This window comes from Anas acuta, chromosome W (genome assembly GCF_963932015.1).
Source record: "Anas acuta chromosome W, bAnaAcu1.1, whole genome shotgun sequence".
Classification (NCBI taxonomy): domain Eukaryota; kingdom Metazoa; phylum Chordata; class Aves; order Anseriformes; family Anatidae; genus Anas; species Anas acuta.
Genome location: NC_089016.1, coordinates 3,478,008 through 3,497,238, shown reverse-complemented (window position 1 = coordinate 3,497,238; position 19,231 = coordinate 3,478,008). Strand labels below are relative to the sequence as shown.

At 48.2% G+C, this 19,231-nt stretch overlaps 1 protein-coding gene, 1 long non-coding RNA gene and 1 pseudogene across 14 annotated transcripts in view; 1 reads left to right on the top strand and 2 right to left on the bottom strand.

Moving 5' to 3' along the window:
* LOC137847506 (ATPase family AAA domain-containing protein 2-like) overlaps positions 1-4,964 on the bottom strand; it is a 35,395-nt pseudogene extending 30,431 nt beyond the window's left edge.
* Positions 4,965-4,966: 2 nt separating this feature from the next.
* The window catches only part of LOC137847126 (protein N-terminal glutamine amidohydrolase-like), a 49,199-nt gene continuing 34,934 nt past the window's right edge, over positions 4,967-19,231 (top strand). For 2 of the 13 annotated variants that reach the window (XM_068665408.1, XM_068665411.1), the window contains exons 1-5: positions 4,967-5,180; positions 5,368-5,467; positions 6,227-6,277; positions 7,486-7,634; positions 7,979-8,103. In XM_068665408.1, the coding sequence (XP_068521509.1) occupies positions 5,104-5,180; positions 5,368-5,467; positions 6,227-6,277; positions 7,486-7,634; positions 7,979-8,103 (502 nt within the window). In that variant the 5' untranslated portion in view covers positions 4,967-5,103. Of the gene's footprint in view, positions 5,181-5,361; positions 5,476-5,667; positions 5,817-6,226; positions 6,584-6,958; positions 7,635-7,978; positions 8,104-13,052; positions 14,055-19,231 lie in introns of those variants that run through there. The other 11 variants (XM_068665420.1, XM_068665415.1, XM_068665409.1 and 8 more) reach the window with 11 other exon arrangements.
* On the bottom strand, positions 14,015-15,697 carry LOC137847139 (uncharacterized). The gene is made up of 2 exons (XR_011090805.1): positions 14,471-15,697; positions 14,015-14,383 (listed from the first exon to the last, which is right to left on the bottom strand). It is a non-coding gene; the product is annotated as an uncharacterized lncRNA (long non-coding RNA).

Sequence of the window (19,231 nt, the reverse complement as noted above, 5' to 3'; positions counted from 1 at the left end):
GACCTTTTGGTGTCTCACTGTCCTACTAGCAATCAGAATTGGCACACAGCAACAGCTGCGAGGGGACAGATTCAGGATGGCCGACCCCAACTGGCCAAAGAATTCTATGCACACAGAAATCACACAAACAATTTCTAGGTTGGAAGAGACCTCAAGATCATCGAGTCCAACCTCTGACCTAACGCTAACAGTCCCCACTAAACCATATCCCTAAGCTCTACATCTAAACGTCTTTTGAAGACTTCCAGGGATGGTGACTCCACCACTTCCCTGGGCAGCCTGTTCCAGTGTCTAACAACCCTTTCGGTAAAGAAGTTCTTCCTAAGATCCAACCTCAAACTCCCCTGGCGCAACTTTAGCCCATTCCTCCTCATCCTGTCACCCGGCACATGGGAGAACAGGCCAACCCCCACCTCACTACAGCCTCCTTTAAGGTATCTGTAGAGAGCGATAAGGTCGCCCCTGAGCCTCCTTTTCTCCAGGCTGAACAAGCCCAGCTCCCTCAGCCACTCCTCGTAGGACTTGTTCTCCAGGCCCCTCACCAGCTTCGTCGCCCTTCTCTGGACCTGCTCAAGCACCTCGATGTCCTTCTTGTAGCGAGGGGCCCAAAACTGAACACAGTACTCGAGGTGCGGCCTCACCAGAGCCGACTACAGGGGGACAATCACCTCCCTAGCACTGCTGGTCACGCTGTTTCTGATACAAGCCAGGATGCCGTTGGCCTTCTTGGCCACCTGAGCACACTGCTGGCTCATATTCAGCCGACTGTCCACCATCACTCCCAGGTCCTTCTCTGCCTGGCAGCTCTCCAACCACTCATCTCCCAGCCTGTAGCTCTGCCTTATGGCAACACGCTGCACCATGGATAGGGCGGGGCAGCCGGGCTGCTAGGGGTTACGCTGGGCACTGGTCAGCGGGTAGCGAGCAACCGCATTGTACATCACTTGTTTTGTACACATTACTATTAGCAGTACTATTATCATCATCATTATCATTATTATTTTCCTGTCTTAATAAACTGTCTTTATCTCAACTCGCAGGCTTCACTTTCCCGTTTCTCTCCCCCATCCCAGAGAGGGAGGTGGGAGGGTTGGAGAAGGGCTGTGTGGTGTTTAGCTGCCGGCCGCGTTAAACCACAACAACACCTCAAAGGGGTTGGGGAAAAAAACATATGTTTTTGTAGAAAAGACTTTCACTGAGAAGAGGGATTCTAGCTTTAAGGTGCTGGTACGCCATCAGCATGCTCATAGGCCTTTGCTGATTTTAGCCGGAGGTTTATCAGGCCACAACTCACTGCACATGCTTTCTCTCTTGCTTTTCAATCTACAAATCGAACAGAGATTGAACATATAGAAATACAGTACCTTGAAAAGCGTCTTCTGTTGACAGTTCCCCTCAGTATCGCCATACTTTCTTCAAAGCTGGAGACCGAACACCGCAGCATGCTTTTTCTCATTGATCTTAAACGGTGTCCGTTGAAACATTCACTACTGGTAGAAGAATAATCCTAGGGAAAGAAGGAAATAAGAATATATTTATGTGAACCACGTAGATTCAGATAAAGAAATTCTTCCTCACGCAAGTTTAATTAACCCTCCTGACTTGGTAGTGGGGCAACTAATGGCAGGCAGACACTGAAACGCTGCTGTGCTCAAGAAAAACCTGGAGAGAAAAAAAAAAAAAAAAAGCTTTCAAAACTAAAGCTTCCCTCTCCCCACCATTTTCTTGTGGATAACTTAAGCTTAATATCCTTGGCAAAAAGATATTGCAGCAAAACCTTTCACATAAACTTAGTGTTTCGTGAAAAACAACAACAACAAAAAACTTTAAATTCAATTGGAATTTTTTTCAATAAATTCAATTGGAATTTAAATTCAAAACTTTAAATTCAATTGAATTTAAATTAAAAAAACTAAACTAATTAAATTAAAAAAAAATAAATTCAACTGACTGTTCAGAGGAACAGTCAAGCTTGACATTATACATCCTAGAATTAAAATCTAGTTCGAGTTTTTCTCCCATCTCCAGACCTTGCTAAAGATGCTTATTAGGAGCTCTGTCAAAAAAAAGTGTAATGCTTGTTATATCAAAGCTTTGAACCCTTCTTACTGCCCTTGACCTTCTTCACATTGCTGCTCCTACAAGGGTGAGTACTATCATTTTTAGTACGGGAGGGAAGCTGTGATATCCTTGAGTGGGGGGTCGTTCTGTTTACAAAATGAAGTTCCAGCAAGAGTACATCAAATGAAATTTCACTCCAAAGTCAGAAAATAGACAAGATTCTTCTGCTTCCCGGCACTAACTTGACTAAGATCTTAGTTAGTGTTTGCTCAAGGTAACAGCAAAGGCATGAAGAAGTTAGAGGAGGGCACTGGTAAGGGCACGTGGGAGAATGCTTTTCTTCCTCCTGTTCTCCGTGCTGAGAGAAAGGGGCCTCACGAGATGCTTGCCCTAGCACAAGTTTGAATCCAGGCATCTGAAACAACTCTTGAAGACGTTTTTTATTCCCCAGACCCAGCAGAGATGAAACAAGACCTAAAGCTTGATGAGACCAGCCTGGTCTGCCACAGTGATGTTTAATGTTTTTCCTCCGGGAGGCTTAAGAAAGGAAAGAGTGGAATAACTCAGGAGACCTCTGTACACATAGTTATGCATTTATTTGATGACTTCTCTGCAACAAGCACAGTGCCGTGTACTCGTGTTATTCTTTATCAGCTCTTCTTTTATCTTCACCTTGTCTCAAACAAGGGCACAGCCAGGAACAATGGACCAGGAACCCTGACCATCCTCTGGCTCCTACAAAAGCATCCCAAGTCAGTGAGACAGCAGACACTGAGAAGCACTACGTTACCTGCAGCAGGCTGCCAGCAGGGCAGAACTGGCTCGTATCAGTCATACAAGGCTGAAAAAACGCACTCAAGAAGTGAAATTCAGCAGAAGCAAGTGGCTAAACCAGAGCAAGGAAACTGCAGGAAGGAATTTTGTAGTAGTTTGAAAGTTATTTTCCTCCTACTATGGGAAGTGATCAACAATTGCTTCTAAGAAGTTAGCTGTTGGGTGTCTCTAAGGAAGCAAGCAGATGCTCCAGTGCCAGCCAAACAGATAAGTGTGTTTAGGCTAGGAGCTCTGGTGTCAAGTCCCTACGCAGATGACTCAGGAAGGCTCAGCAGAGAAAAGGGCCACTTCCCACTTTCCCCAAACAAAAAGGGAACTCTGGAGCACACGGGTGTCAAGTACAGGTCACAACAAAACGACCTTGTTCGGCCTGAGGAATCACAGCGGGGTTGTAAAGCTGCAGACAAACAGCCTCCAGAGGGACAGCCGCCGCTTACGGTCTGCCACAGGACTCCTTGGGACTGGAAACTTGGGAGAAGACGAAGCCATCAGACTCCGGTTTACCTGAGACTTTCTGCTGCATGCTCCTTAATCTAGATGGATGAAATACGCCGAATAACTGAAGGTAAATGGCTTGCTGGTATCGGGAAAACTGCAAAAGCTGCTATTGCCGCGTCTTTGCGCACCAGAAAGTCAGGGAAGAGACATTAGGATGTGAACAAGCAGCTAGGAGCAGGATCGCCATCTCTGTCATCTAGGGCACTTCTACATGTCTCTGCTATATGAGTGCTCCAGCAAAGGCTGGCGGTCCTACAAACGAAACAGGAGTGACTCTGTGCCTCGAAGCATGGGAAAGTTCTGCAAAGAGGTGAAAAAACACAAAGAAAGAAACCAAACCAAACACACCTTACAACCTGTTTCATGAGAAGGATTCTGCTTTCGCTTCAGTGAAAACTTTACATTTAACTTCCTCATTCCTGCTCCCACAAGGAAAGCGGGCCAGCTGTTTGCCCTGCCTGACTTTGCACAGCCTTCCCTCACGTGCCACGGGCAGCTCAAGTCCTTGCAGGCTTTGACAACCGCTTCTCATGCACACTGCAACGGCAAAGTGGAGATACTGAAGCAGCCTCCAGCGCCTGCTTGCAAAGAGACGACACCCCAAGGGCTGCTTCCTGCTTAGTTCAGTAGACTTGAAATGAGAAGGGGGAAGAGAAAGAGCAAAACAAAACCCCAGCCTGAACCCAAAGAGCCGAGAACGCTGAGCTCGGCGGCACGGAGAGCTGAAAGCATCGCTCGGAGGCGGGGCTCGCCCTGAGAGCTGGGAGGTGCTTTGAGGTGGTTCTGCTCTGCCTTTGGGAAGAGCAGAGCTTGAGCTCTAGCTAGCTGTGTGTACAGCAGCCAATTCCTTCAGGTGATGCTGAGCGGGGATGGGAGCAGCAAGACGGAGCTGGAAATGGTGTGGATGAAATACCAGACACACGAATCGTCCCTAAGAGCAAATTCGGGCTTTCCCTAACACCATCAACCCCTTAAGGGAAGTCGTAACCACATTACACCCCCTAACTAACGGTTTTTTTACTTCAGCACTAATTAACTCTGATTTTTAGCCTTGCTCTCCGAGCCCCCTCAGCACCCCCCGCGTGCACCTGCCCGCGGGGCCGCCTGAGGGGGTGGGGGGCTGGTGAACGAACCCCCCCCCAAAGCTCCCCGCCCGGGCTCGCTCGGAGGGAACCCCGCGGGAACTCACGGCCGGGGCTGCTCTCTGCCTGCTCGTCCTCCTGCCGCCGGGCTGCAGCGAGAGGAACTCGGAGCTCGAGTCCATGGCAGCCAGGGACCGCCGGCGGCTGCCGGCGCTGCGCCTCAGCACCACCATGGCGGCGCCGCAGGGCCTCCCGGAGGCGCGGCGCCCACTGAGGCGGCCCCGCGGCCCGCTGCGGATCCCTCCGCCTCACACGGAGCCCTCCATCCCCCTCCTCCCCCCTTTCTTCCCTCCTCGGCGCGGCTCCCTCTTCCGGCCCTCACTGAGGGCCGGCCCTCGCCCGCTCTTTTAATTTTTTTTTTTTTTTTTGGAAGTATTTTTTAAATATTTGCCGGCGGAGGGTTACAGGCGGGAGGCGCAGCACCGTTTGAGCCTTTTGGCGGGCGGGAAGCGGCGCGTGCCGCCCCCTCAGGCGGGCGCCGCCTCCTCACGGGCTCCGCGCCCGCCCTCAGGCGGCTCCGTCAGGAGCCCGGCCCCGTTCCCCAGCACGGGAAGTCTGCCCCCGGAGCATGGCGGAGCTGGATGAGGACCGGTACCGGCCGGCGGTGCCTCCCCGAGCCGCCTGCGCCTACACCGGCTGCTACTGGTAAGGGAGGCGCCTGAAAATGGCGGCCGGCGCCTGACTGGAGGCTGGCGGCACGCTGAGGGGGGGAGTTGAAAACGGAGCTAAAAACCCCGCAGGGAAACCTTCCCGGCCCGGTTTGGGTTGCTGGAAGTGAAGGTGAAAAGGGGATTGAAAAGAAAACGGTGCCGTCGACGGTTGTGTTTTGCAGTGAGGAAAACGTGTGGAAGCTGTGCGACTACATCAGGAGTCGGGGGGAGCGCCCTGTGGAGGAGTTCTACGCGGTTTTCATCTCCAACGAGAGGAGGATGGTGAGTGGGTGAGTTGTGCGCTCCGTGGGGGTGGTAAACCACAGGCGGGGGGAGGTGGGAGGCGCTTTAACTACCCCAGGCCTTTTAAGTACAGCCTGGGGTAGGTGAGTCTTGGCCCCAGGCCCCCCTGCAGCAGCTGAGAGGCACGCAGGCAGCAGCACCTGGGAGCATGAAGAATTTCATTTGTTTCTGGCCTCCAGACCCCACGCAGTATTTGCTCAAGACATCAAGGCAACACCAGAACCTGAGAAACAGTAAAAGGAAACAGCTCGACCTGCTGCACCAGAAGAGAGCCCTGCTCTCTCCTCTGGAAGCCCCAAGGATAAGGATACCCTCAGGGGAACAAAAGGTTCATGGCATTCTTTCCAAGCTTAAAAGAAGTTGCCCTAAAACAACAGATCAATCTTAATTAAAGGTTAAAGGTTGGGCTAGATGATCTTAAAGGTCTCTTCCAACCTGAATGTTTCTATGAATGTCCTTACCTGACACGCTTGGATTGTGGGAAGAAGGAATCACGGTGCCCCTAAGGGCTGTGGGATGATTTTTCCCTGTCATCCATCAAGTTAGGGGGAATATTACATTATATGGTCCAGAATAGCGTCCAGTTTAATGTTTCTGAAAGATAAAAACTGGAGCAAGCTTTCTGACAGCAGCACTGACACAAGCTGATGAAATGCAGAGTTTAGCAAAGAACTTACCCAAGCCGAAACTAATCTCTGTAAGTCAGGAGTGGTTTATGCCAAATTGCTTAACTTTCAGGTCCCGCTCTGGAAACAGAAGTCAGGGCATGGAGATGAGCCTGTTGTCTGGGTAAGGCCCTCTGTTCTTTCTTTGTCAGTATTTAAGTGCGTGCCTCTGCAGCTGAGGTCTGCAGGATCAGATGTGGGTAGTGTTAGATACCTCTGCTGGAATGAATTTAGGTTTATGTCCCCCCTGAGCATCAGGAAGCACTCTGTATGTGCCAGAGGTCCCTTCCGACCTCAGCCGTCCTGTAGTTCTGTATTAGTATTTATTATTCTTCTACAGCAGCCTAAATGCAACCCTTTTATTGTTCACAGGGAAATAGCAGTGAGATGGCCCATAAAACCACCAGGTGACAAAGCTTAGTTAGCATCGGTAAGAGTGCACAACAGTTCTGTGAAAATTACTGTCTGGTTTTGTTGGGGCCCGCCAGCTTTGTAGGATGTTAAATAGATGTCTTGTAACAAGCTGACGGGTGAAAATATCCATATAGGTCTGACATGGGATGGAAAAACGTGAGCAATACATGTCTTCAGGTGCCAGCTTGTATGTAAGCTCTTCCAGAGTTTTTGGCGTGTCATTTAATGTAATGTAGTTCAGTAGTTGCCACTACAGAATTCCTTTTAAAGATGTGTAGTTATGGTTATACTGTATGGGAGGGAAAAAAATCAATTTTGCGTGGCAATTTGTTTCAGAAATTCTGTTTTTTAAAAAAAAAATCTGTGAATTTCTGAAATTCTGTCCTTACAGAATCATTTTCTGGAAAATTATCAGTGTGTTTATATTGTACAAAAGGCTTGGCTTAAAAAGAGGTCCAAGTGTTATCGGGATGATCTGAGAAGGAATAGGAGTTAACAACAAGTATCTTCAATTTACTTTTTGGAAAACTGCAATGAATGTAAGTAACTAACACTGAAAATAGTAACTGGAGTTTCTCCAGCCCCCTGCCATACCCGTGTTTCCTACATGTTAAGGAATCAAAGATGTGGTATGAGGACTAGCGTACTCTTCAGGTTAGCTGCCCAGGCTGATACCAAAGAAGGCTACAAGTAATGGGGAGAATAGCAAGGCTTACCAAAAGGCACGAGGGCTGAGGCAGGCATTAGGAAACCTCTCTCCTGGTGCTGGAACATCACAGGCGTGATACCCGAGCATCAGAAAGCAGTCTCTAAAGAAGAGAAGCTGTAGCCTCAGCTTCCAGGAGGCTTTTTTTCTACTCCCTGTGCCGGTTTCTGGTTAACAACTGTTTAACTCCTGACAATTACCGTTCTTCCCAGGACTACCACGTTATCCTACTTCATGTTTCCGGTGGGGAGCAGAACTTCATTTATGATCTTGACACAGTGCTGCCATTCCCCTGTCCTTTTGACGTGTACAGCACGGAGGCCTTCAGGCTGGATGACAGCCTTCATCCTGAATTTCACAGGTGAGGACAAAAAAAAAAGATGAAGAGCATGAATTTTATTTCATGAAGTCCAAGTTGAAGTTGTCTCTGTGGATATATACTGATAGAAGTCTTCTGTTATACTCCAAGAAACTAAATGCACTGCATTATTTTTCTAAAGCTCTTTAATTGCTGTTGTTTAATCATCAAAAGCCTTTCCTTGCTGATGTTTATTCTTAACAGCCCAGCAGCTTAGCCCAGTGTTTCTGAGTGGAGTATTTAACTAAGCTAAGGCTCCCTGGGAGGAAGAAAGGGCTCTTCTCCAGAGCGGCTAATGCAGCGTTATGTACATATATCTCTTGATACAATTGTGCATTGTTGTTTAGGAAAATCCGAATGATACGAGCAGATCTGTACCTGGAGACGTTTGCTTCGGACAGATCTCACATGAAAGATGCAGGTGGGAAATGGCAGAAACCTCCTCCCTCGTACCCCTGCATTGAAACAGCAGGTGAGCTGGCAGGACTCCTTTTTCCTTTTAACAGAGTTGAATGATTCAGTCAGAGGTGGGTGCAATAAAAAAATGTGCTTTTGGACATGTGCTTTGGAAGCGTATCCAGCCAGCACAGTGTGTGGGGACAAAATGGGGCTCTGCAGTGCTTGCCTTTTCCGAACATGTAAAGTGTAGTGTGCTTCCTGGCAGCTGCCACTGCTGTTATCAAACACGAACTGCTGGTCTTCAGAAACGGAGCAGAGAGTAAGAGGTATGAAATGTTGCAGTGGGGAGCTGAAACAGAGGCCAAGCAACCTGCCTAGGGTTGGAAAGGGAATTTTTAACACGGTGATTACCCCACTTTTTTTTATCACACGGCATTTCAGCTTACTCGAACCACGTGTTTGCCAAGCTGGCTAATGTTTGCCATGTGCTTATTCTCTCCTTTTCTTCCCAGATGGAGAGAAGTGTGGTGAAGTTTTGTTTTGGTGGAGTTTGTTGATGCTGTGCACGTTTGGTTTTGCTGCTTTTTTAATAATACAATGCTACCATATATTTCTGTTAGAGAAGGTGGGGTCAAAGGAACATGTCTTGTGTCTAGAGCCAAGTTTATTGTGGTTTTAAGCTACAGGCAAGTTAATTCACAGTTTTTGTGTTGCTTTCTAAGAAAGTTTGGCGTTTCACTTGGGTATAAATGAGTTATGAGTGGGGGCGGGAGCACAGGTACAGCCTTGTGAAGCATTTTTAGAAATTCCAGGCTATGAAACACCTGTCTCAGCCAGCCTCCAGGTCATCCTTGGGATGTTGGTAGGTAGCTAAAGATGCAGAGACTTTGATTGCTGCCGTACTTCATTCCTTAGCCTGTACCTTGCCAGGCTGGGAGGAGCATCCCCAGGTCATCCAGTCCAGACCCTGCTCAAAGCCGGTGCAATTAGACTGAGGGGCTTTAAGACTCTGTCTGGTCTAGCCTGGAACAACTCCAGGGACAGCCATTGCACCACCTCTCTGGGCACAGTGTTCCAATATTTGATCCCAGGCATGAATTCAATACAATTCCAGTATGCAACCAGAGTTTCCTGTGTTCCCACTCGAGTGCTTTGCTTCTTGTCCTGTTGCCAGCCACCTGGAAGGCTCTGAGTGCACCTGTGGTGATGTGCTCTTGTCTGGGCAGTCACCTAGGTGTTGCAGGGGACAGTGACTGCTTACCCTGCGCCCACCCAAGGTGGAGGATCGCTGGCTGGGTAGCTCTGGGATTGGGGTCAGAACAGGAGGAGACTCTGTCAGGTCTAGGACATCTCGTTCACACTGCCTTTCGCTCAGTGCAAGTTTCTCAGGCTTTGGTTTTGTTTTTCCTTTCCTCACCTGAGGCACCTCGTAATGGTGTGTGCTTCAATGTATGCACAGTCTTATCAGGCATAAAGCACCTGATTTCAACCTTGATAGGAAGCCGGGTGGCTGACCTTTGGTTAGTGTAAAACAGCCTGGGACATTGATGTTCATCCACGCCAAATGCCTTTATGGATAATTGCTTCCTCCCCACTTAGAGTACTCTCTTTTCCATGCTAATTTGTGTTTGTGGAAGATTAAATTGCTCGCTGCTGGTGTTAGAGGTGACTGTAATTTAACAGCTGGCGGAATTGATCACGTATATGGCTTTAGTGCCAATTTATTTGTGAGATCAGAGCATTACATTACTCCTTGAGGTTATATTGCTGTCATTTAGAGAAGCCAGAGTCATAAGCTCTTGAGAAGATGACTACAAAAGCTTATCAGTTACAAGGACTCATATTACATCTATTTGGTCTGTCTTTGATGCTAAACAAATGCTTGAAGACTGAAAAAAATAGCATAAATACATATTTTTTTTAATGTATATGAGCATTGTACTGTTAAAAAGAAATGAGCTTGTGAACTTAGGGTATTTAAAGAAAATCAGCGCTCTGGTGCTGCTGCGTCTTAAAGGATGTTAGTTACACTCAACACACCCTGCTTCTCTTATCCAGTGGGGTTTTAAAGCTTTTAGTAAACTTAAAAAGATGGGAGGTTTTGTTCTTGATACTGAAATATTGCCTCTTCAGGGCAGAGCAGCTGCTGAGCCCAAATAGAGCACTTTGGGCAAGGAAATTCTGTAGCATTTAAGTCAAATGTAGGCCAAATAGGGTAATGTAAATACCCACTGTGGTGCTGGGATAAGGCACTGGGACCAGTGATGCCTTTTTATGAAGTTTACCAGGAAGTGTTAAAGGACTGTGAAATTCCTGTTGGAATTCAACCAATAAACTATCAGGAACCAGTGAAGCATTTTTTTTTCCTAATACTAACTCAAAAGGAATAATTCTTGTGTTGGAATAAGTCTTGTGTTGGCAGTGCTCTGGCCTCTGTTCCTCTGCTGCGGGTGCTCATCCTGCTTTTTTAAATAAAACTAAACAAGATCTGTTTTGAGGTGTGGATTCGCCATTCTGGAGCTGGCTAGCCCAGCCTGGGGTTTTCTTTTAAGTCTTCCTCCTACAAATGAATGAGGTTTGATTCTGCATGGTTTAAGTCCCGATGAGATCAGCCCTCCTTGCTGCAAGCCTGTGTAAAATCCAGCTTGCACCCTGCAGTTACTCAGGTCTTACTGCTTCGATACAACTGGTAGCACCAGCTCCTAACGCTGAAAAGCCTCACTTTGATTTTCAGTTCTCCCCAGGTGTTTGGCAGCGCACAGGCAGAATGGATGTGTAAAGGCTTTTTGTTCTTTTTATTACTACTGAAATCCCTAGAAGCCATGAATTCTGGGGGTTTATTTCTGAAGAATGCAGGTAGGGCAGCTGAGGAACTGTGTGGGTGCCGTGTGTGATGCGTTTCTGTAAAGGGGCAGCTGCTAGACAGGGCAGGCAGGTGGCTGCAGTTCCCTTCTGTACCTTCTCCACAAGGTAATGGCAGGATCCTAGCGGAAGGAAAGAAGGACTGATACAGATCTAAGCAGCTCATGCGTGCTATAACCTGATTCCCATTTGAAAATAAAACTGTTGTGAGAAACACCTCAAATAATTTTCTTCAGACAGGATCTTCTGTGAAGTTATTTTATTTGCGAGTGCAATGGCACGCGGCCTGTCAATCAGGAGCGCATTTCAGTAAACAAACCATAACCTTTTATTCCCTATTACCTGATGCCTGATCACGTCCCCTGTTTCCTCACTGAATCCTCTCTGGATTTATTCTTCATTCCCCCTCAGCCACTAGATGCCCTAAATATTTGACTTCTCTTTTTCTATGAATTTTAATTTATTTTCCAATCCTTTCAAGCCCTGTTTTCCCAGAAATTCAAATAGCTTGTTAGTGCCTTCCTTCACAGCTGTTTTCTCCTGTCCTAACAATAGAAGATCATCCACATATTGTTACAGCAACACCCCCTTTGGAGGTTGGAATTACTCCAAAAACTCCTGTTGGCAGATGCCACAGGTATCGTGGCTGTTAGGCTGTGCACTATCAGATGGCGTTTTTGTTTTGTCCCTGCTCAGGGCAAAAGTGTCAGACTTGATCAAAAAAGAAATGAAAACGTGCACGGATCTCGGAATGCACCAGGTGGGTCTCACGGACTGTAAACAAAGTGAGTTTGGGCAAAGAGGAAGCCTTAGCTCTGTGCGTGCCCAAATGCAGACTAGTGTAACACCTACAGCATCAGAGGAGGACTGTGAGCGTGTTGTAAATCTTAAAAATAAACAGCAGATTTTTCATTATTATTTTTTGCCACTTTTTATCTGCTTCAGAAAAAGGCTTTTGTGGTGGTCTGTTTTTGCGGAGCTGTTGGCTAAAGCTGTAAGGTCTCACATAAGTGCACAGCCTTTAGATGTGACACGTGAATAACAAGGATGACAAAGGGGGACTTCTGTCTCCTGAACCAAAGGAGATGGGAGAGCACTACATGGCTCTCATACTGCTTTAGTGCCACCTACTGACTGGTCTTTAGACCATCTGCTCTTCGCGGGACGGTGAAGCTTGTTTCTTCTTCTTGCTTGCCTGTTACAACAGGTTTTGCTCTCATTAAACTCCTGATGCACTGTGTTATGCCCTGCCACCACCCTCCTGACTGTCAGAGACTGTTTCCCTTCCTACAGACAGTGTGACAGCAGCTCCCAAGTTGCTAACAGCAGCTGCTTTGGTTGTGACTCTGCTGGAACAATCCCCCTTGGGCTTCTTCACCATTCGCAGAACATTTTAATTAAATTATTCTTCTGCTATGCTCAGTGCACATAAAGCAGGGACTTGTTTATCTTTCAGATCTTAAACTACATGAGTAATCACATTAATTGTAAAATAAAAGCATCTGAGAGGAAAAGACAAGCTGAGGACTGGAAAACAAGCTTACCAGGCTACCTGCATGCTGGAACTGTTATCCTCTGCTGGTTGTTCTGGAGTTCCAACAGGAAATTGCTGGGCTTGTGCTATTTTAAATCCCCACGTAGTCGAGTAGAAAGTGGCCTAGTGCTGGCACTTGTGGCAGCAGTGGGACTGTGGTTGAGAGAGTTTTTGATGTTCAGTACCCAAAGGGGCTGACAAGGAAAAGGTCAAGTTAGGGGCCAGACCTTGCAGGTGCTGAGAGCTGGGGCTCAGAAAATCCCAAAGCTGTGCTGCGGTGTAGATATGGTGCAAACAAGAGGGCTGCAGGGGCTGCGTGTTGGCTGGGACTGCTGGGTATGGGATTCCCAAACGTTGTCTTCCCTTCCTCGCTTACACTATCTGTAATGGTGAGCCTAATTACACAGGCTTTTTGCAGCTGGAGCAAATTCCATTTCTATGGAATTTGGTTCTGGTGGCTCTGTATGGTCTGCAGAGCTGTTGGACTGCTGCTCAGCAAGCGTGCTGTGAGCTGCTCTGAGTTATACTTTCAAACGGTTTTTCTTGGGATTTTCATGGTAGCTGTATGTGCTGCGTAGAAGCTGAATCGGGAACTCTGACATTTCACTTCTCTGCTCTTGTTTTAGACTCCAAGATGAACTTGGATGATTTCATCAGTATGAATCCCAAAGTGGGCTGGTGTGGTGGTTTTATCGTACTGGGCAGCTAAACCCCACAACCGCTCTCTCACTCCCCCTCCTTTAGATGAGGAGGGGGAGAAGTAAAGCAAAGAACAACTCACGGGCTGAGATAAGGATAATTTAATTAAAGGGAAACAATTATAATAATTAAATAAAAACTACCATGAATTAAACAATTTAAGGGGAAATAAAAAGGGAAAGGGGAAAGGGAGGGGAAAAAAGGAAAATAAAAAGAAGGGAGGAAAACAAACAAACAAAATAAATGAAGGCTATATGGAAGTGCAGAGGAAAGAAATTACTCTCTACTTCCCACAAATGAGCGATGATTGACCACGTCCTTGAAGCAAGGCCTCAACACACGCAGCCGGTGTTCGAGAGGAGGACCGACGTCTTCCAAACGAGAGCCCACCCCTCCCCTCTTCTTCCTGTTTCCACCTTTTATTGCTGAGTGTGACATCACATGGTATGGAATATCCCTTTGATTGGTTTAGGTCAGCTGCCCTAGTGATGTTTCTCTCCTCGCTTTTTGCCCATCCCCTAGGAGGGTTAGAGAAAGGCCCAATGCTGTGCCACTGCTGCTCAGCAGTAGACACAACACTGGTGTGATAACACTGCTGTTCCAGCTACAAGTGCAGAGCTCAGCACTGTATGGGCTGCTGCCGGGAAAGTTAACATTCCAGCCAGACCCAGTACAGCTGGGGCTCAGTGCTGCCCTTATCGGACTTTGTGCACCAGTTTGGCAGACAGACTCATCTCAGCTGCTCCGTGAAAGCACAGTGAAGTAAAGAAGCTCTTTCTGCTGCAGGTTGCAGGTGGTTTGATTTGTTTTGCTGCTCTTACATTGTATTTATGAATGGTTTACATTTCTTTATATGGAATAAGCGTTTGGGCAAATACAGTACCCAGGGTACACTGAACTGAATAAAGTCTTTTATTTTTATTACAAAAGAGTCAACTTCTTTTTTTTTAATAAATCAGATCAGAGGTTGACATCCCACCATAAACGTGTTGCTCTGTTGTAAACAGAGGCCACCCTTGCAGCTCCCCCCACTACCAAAACCTCGCCACATAAACCCAGCACCTGGGCGTCACTCAGCAGAGCCATTGAGCTGTAGAACATCAGGTTGTCATCCCTCCAGACATGAGTTTGCTCCTTGATTAAACTACTGAGCTACCATCCTGAGCTGGTTCCTGGTGGCTGAAATCCATGGCACGCTCCCTTTAGTGAGGCTCAGATAGGAGAATTTGCCACGTTTGGTCTAATTTCAGGATCAAGGCTGTTAAGGAGAACAGAGACAACCATTATTCAGAATGTAGAAGTTAAAAATCAGCATGAAGAAACGTTCCTTTTTCTCTTTACTCACTCTTTAGCTTGTCCTTTCCCACAGAGAAGTCCTGACTTTCTGTAGTCCATTCCTATTACAGTATTTATGTGCTGAGAGTCCCCGTGTGGTGGCTTTTTGGACTCGGTCACCCCTGAATTAGGCATTGAACAAACAGAAAAAAGTTCCTCACAGTCCCACTCTCTCCTGGCTTCTCTGTGCTGGTGGTCACTGGAAATTCTCCAGTAACCCAACACTACAACGTTTGCTACTGAAAATGTTAGGGCAAGGCCCTGACAGCCTGACATCCACGCTGGGGTCACCCTGTCCCACGGGTCGGTCCTCTCACTTCCACCAAACTATGGATGCAGTGAGCTGGGATGGGACAGAAGACCCATGTCTGTCCTGCCTCTTTCTCCTCTGCTGCTTCCTTTTTGTTAAGAATATCATTTATTCAATTCAACCTCTTTTACGTGCCTGTTTGGGACTTTAGGGGAAAAAAAAAAAGCTCTATTTTTCTGACACGCATTTTCTCGGTTGGTGCATTTCTGCAGGCCCGTCTCGTGGAAATAAAATTTTTCAGTTGGCCAGCAGAGAGAGCAGTCAGCACACAGCAAGCGTGCGGCCAGCTCCCTGCTGGCACGGTGTGCCAGGAGCTGTTACAGCTCAAACCAAATCATCCCACAGCGGCGCAGAGGTGATCTGTGTCTCACAGGGTTGGGGCACCGGGTTTCGTGTTGCCCTTGTCAGCCTGAGCCCCTGAGGGCATCGAGGAGCGTGCCAAGGCCTTCAAACCAAGCCTTTGGATCGAACCAGCGTTTGTAATTCCTACTGAAATGGGTGCGTGGCACTTGAGGATGTCAAACTAATCGATATATGGATTTTGGGGGCTAAATTTAGGCACCCGGGAGGCTGCAATCCGATCTGCACCATTAAGTAGAGCAGCTGGGAGGCACCGGGCTGCACTCGTATGAATCAGATTCCAGGATCAGAGCCCGGGTCGGAACATTTTGGCCTGTGGGGCCCTTCCCTGCTCGCCCGCTCGGCGTCATCCAGCCAGGACCTCATGTGTGCTGTGAAACCATCTGCTGTGAAAACGGTCAGCTCTAGGGTCTGCTTTTCCCTTGTTAGGATGAATTGGGCCGAATTTCCCCGTTTTACGGTGCCGTGAGGTTGTTTTCTCCTTTTCCCCTTGCCTTTCCAGCAAACGCGGGTGGTGGGTTGAAGGACACTGCAAGGAGCAGGCAGGAGGTGTGAAAACCCCGCCGGGTCATTGCCGTAGCCCCCAGCAGCTGAGCACCTGCCTCCACCTTTTGTGGGGTTGCCCTCTTAGGGCACTTAGGATTCGCAGGCTCGGGGAATCTCAACGTGAAACCCATCTCCACGTCCGCCTGCGGTAATTTCCTGCTCAGAAATTGGAGGGAGCAAGCGCCGGTGATTTTCTTCTCCCTCCTGGCTTCCCCCGTGCTGGCCCAGCCGAGGTCAAGGTGAATGAGGCATACCCGGGGAGTGTCCGGAGGCATCCGCGCAGCTTTGCTCAGCAGCTGCCTGCGCCCTTGCCCCTGGAGCTCGGCGAAGATCTGAGCGAGGCTTTTTTGTCATCATGGTGTCAGCAGAGGAGCACTCGCTGGAAGGGCAGCCTCTCAAAGCACAGCTGCAGCAGCGGTTCTGGAAAATCTCCCCGGTTTGACCTAAGATAAACAAATATGGCAGCTGAAGCGTCCTCAATGTTTCCTTATTCTTACAGTAGGAAATACCTTGGATGCTGAGGGCGGCTAAAACAAATCTTGCCTACTTATCTAAGGCCTCTGGCAAGTCCCTGAGTTTCTGGGGGAGCTAAGCCGCTTCCCATGCGGGAGGCACACAGAGCTCGGGTTCGTGCCGCCGAAAATCAGCACGCAAAGGACCTGAGCTGTGGACCGGTGCTCGCCAGGCCCGAGGGAGGTGGCATTGCTGGGTGTGATGAGCAGGGTGTTTCCAGCAGGCCAGATTCCTGACATTACATGACTTACAAGCAGGAAATGCTCATTTGGCTCCCTCCAACGTCATACCTGCCTTCCCATCCAGGGCTATATCTGGAAGCCAAACATTGCAATAAGGCAGGAATCATTACATGTTACATTTTTTTTTTTTTTTTAACCAGCCTACACGGTAAGAATATGGTAGTTAGCTCAGCCTTCCCCTCTTCCGAGTGTGTAATTGTGGTGGCACGCTTCCCACCGCCTTGGCATGGCTGGTCAGGTGGCAGAGCACCAGCTTCACACTCGGAGCCCTCCAGAAAAACCACTCTGCCACGGCTTTTAATGATTTAGCTGTAAAACCTCCCTCTGCTGCCATGGCTTCCGACTTGCAGAGGGGAACAAGGGTTTCCAGCCCGTGTTTATAGCTCCTGTAATCAGTAAGGCCACTTATACTGTACTCATGCACTCATCACAGAGTGTTTTGCTGTATGAAATGGTCGTGGTTATATTTATCCCCGTGCAAAAACAAAGTCATCACAAACTCGGGCGGCAACGTTCGGCATGTTTTGCCCTTGCTGTGTGCTGCTGTTTCTTCAGCAAACGGAGCGTCTACCAGCCCGAGCCACGCTCCTAGCACAAAAACCCCAGCCTGCTGTACGTCAGGAACCCCTCTGGTGTTTTTCTCTACTTGTTTTTTTTTTGTCTCATGTGAAGTAAACACAACTATTTAGTAAACTTTGCTCAGCTGCTACCTCGGTACGAATACGAGGCGATGCCAGCACAGTCCACAGGGTTCTATTAGTAGAGCTGAAAGCCGAGTTTGATCCGTTCTGCCAGAGGTACTAAAAATACCTTCTAATATACTAAGGTATGTGTCTAGCCAGAAGATGTTTTCAAACGCCTTGTTCCAGGGAGCTGCTACGCAGTAAACGGAGCCCGAGCAGCTCAGTCCTGAGGTGCAGAGGAAGAAGAGAAGAGGAAGGCCAAGTGCCTCCAGCCTGGCTCTAGACCAGGGGTAGCAGCACCATGTTCCCCCCACGTTGGTCCCAGCAGCAGGGTGGGAAGAGGGGACCTGGAGGGGGTTACAGTGCCCTACCTGCCATATGAACCAGTGGTGTTTTACTGGGAGGAATTAGATGCTTAATCCCTCATTCATGCCTTTCTCCGTTGCCTCTGCACTGCTTGGCATGGCAGCTGGGAGAAATGGGCTGGGACTGCCTTCCTCCACCAGTGTCCTGCTCCAAGAGACTTTGAGGGTTTACACGTGCTCATGGAGAGGGACTAAAATGAAGGCCCTCAGAAAACCTGTGTCCTTTTCTATTCAGATTTCCACCTTCTCTGGAAATCAAATGCTGTTTCTGGTTGCTTTAGACAGTCTGGCAGGGTGTACTTACCTCCAGCAGAATACATTCGTGAAAAAGACAAGTTCGTGATTAATGCAGGAAGATTTCTTCCCCACCACAGTATGAGCCACGTCTTAAAACCTTTCGTTCAAGAAAAGCTGCTGCTGACAAGAAATTACTGACCTCCATTACTCATGCTGCAGCGCCCAGCATCTAAAAGTCATCTATTAATTATTTGCACGTAATGTGTGTGCATGTGCCCTTATCGCTCCCATGGGCAGTTGGCACCTCCTGAGAAATGCTCACACCTTGGCTGCTGCTGCCTGGCAACATTTACGGGATTTGGGGCCAAAATTTGCAGCGCTGTTAGTCATTTTAACTCTCATTGTCACCCCATCACATAGCCCTTTGGAAACGTTTCAAGATTATTTTTTTTTCCATGCCAAAGTTTGGTTCCTTTAGGAAGACGACCTGGCAGTGGAAACACTGACAAAAGCACAGGCTAATGCTGTGTTGCTTAACATCCTTTCTTTAGACTGCTCCATCAGGGGGAGTTGCTTGTTTGGTGTTCGGTTTTGCTGTTTTTGTTTTGGATGGCACTAAAGAAGCCATAAAATTAGCTACAGTACTGCTTCAGGGATTTGTACACTTCAGCCACATCTGCCTTCAAAATAAGAAGAGGATCACAGTAAAATGAAGGACAGGAATGGCGCTAACCCTGCTGCCACCAGTCGGGCAGGGCAGGCCGGTGGTAGGGCAAGGCCTCGCCGCTGTGCCTCGGGGACAGGGCTTTCTGGCAGGCTGACAGCATGCACAGGGACATTTGGCTCAGGCAAAACATTTCAAACGAGGGGGATGAGGAGCATGAGATAAACGGTGTCCCATCCTGTATTGTAGCAGAGGCACTGCCCTGCTGCCCGCTGGGGCCAGCAAGGCCTTGGGCTTTCCTGAAGGCTCAAGCAAGGGAAATTTGCATTTTCAGGGTTTCTTTCTCAAATAAAGACGAACTGAATTCACAAATACTAAAAAACCTTGAGGCTCTAGCCTGAGGAGAAGGGGTTTAAGGTGCCCAGGTGTGTTACAAACTGCGAGGCCTAGCACTGAGTGCGCAGAGGCCGTGCTACCTGCAGCTCTGCTCTCTGTGTGTGTGTGTGAGAAATTAGTTACCCAGCCTCTTTTCCTTCAAATCAGTATCTTGTTTTTTGTGGTTTTTTTTTTTTGGGTGGACGAGGGAAAGGCTGTGGATGTGGTCTACCTTGACTTCAGCAAGGCTTTTGACACCGTCTCCCACAGCGTTCTCCTCAAGAAACTGGCTGCTCTTGGCTTGGACTAGCGCACGCTTCGTTGGGTTAAAAACTGGCTGGATAGCCGGGCCCAAAGAGTCGTGGTAAATGGGGTCAAGTCCAGTTGGAGGCCAGTCACTAGTGGTGTTCCCCAGGGCTCGGTGCTGGGGCCGGTCCTCTTCAACATCTTCATCAATGATCTGGACGAGGGCATTG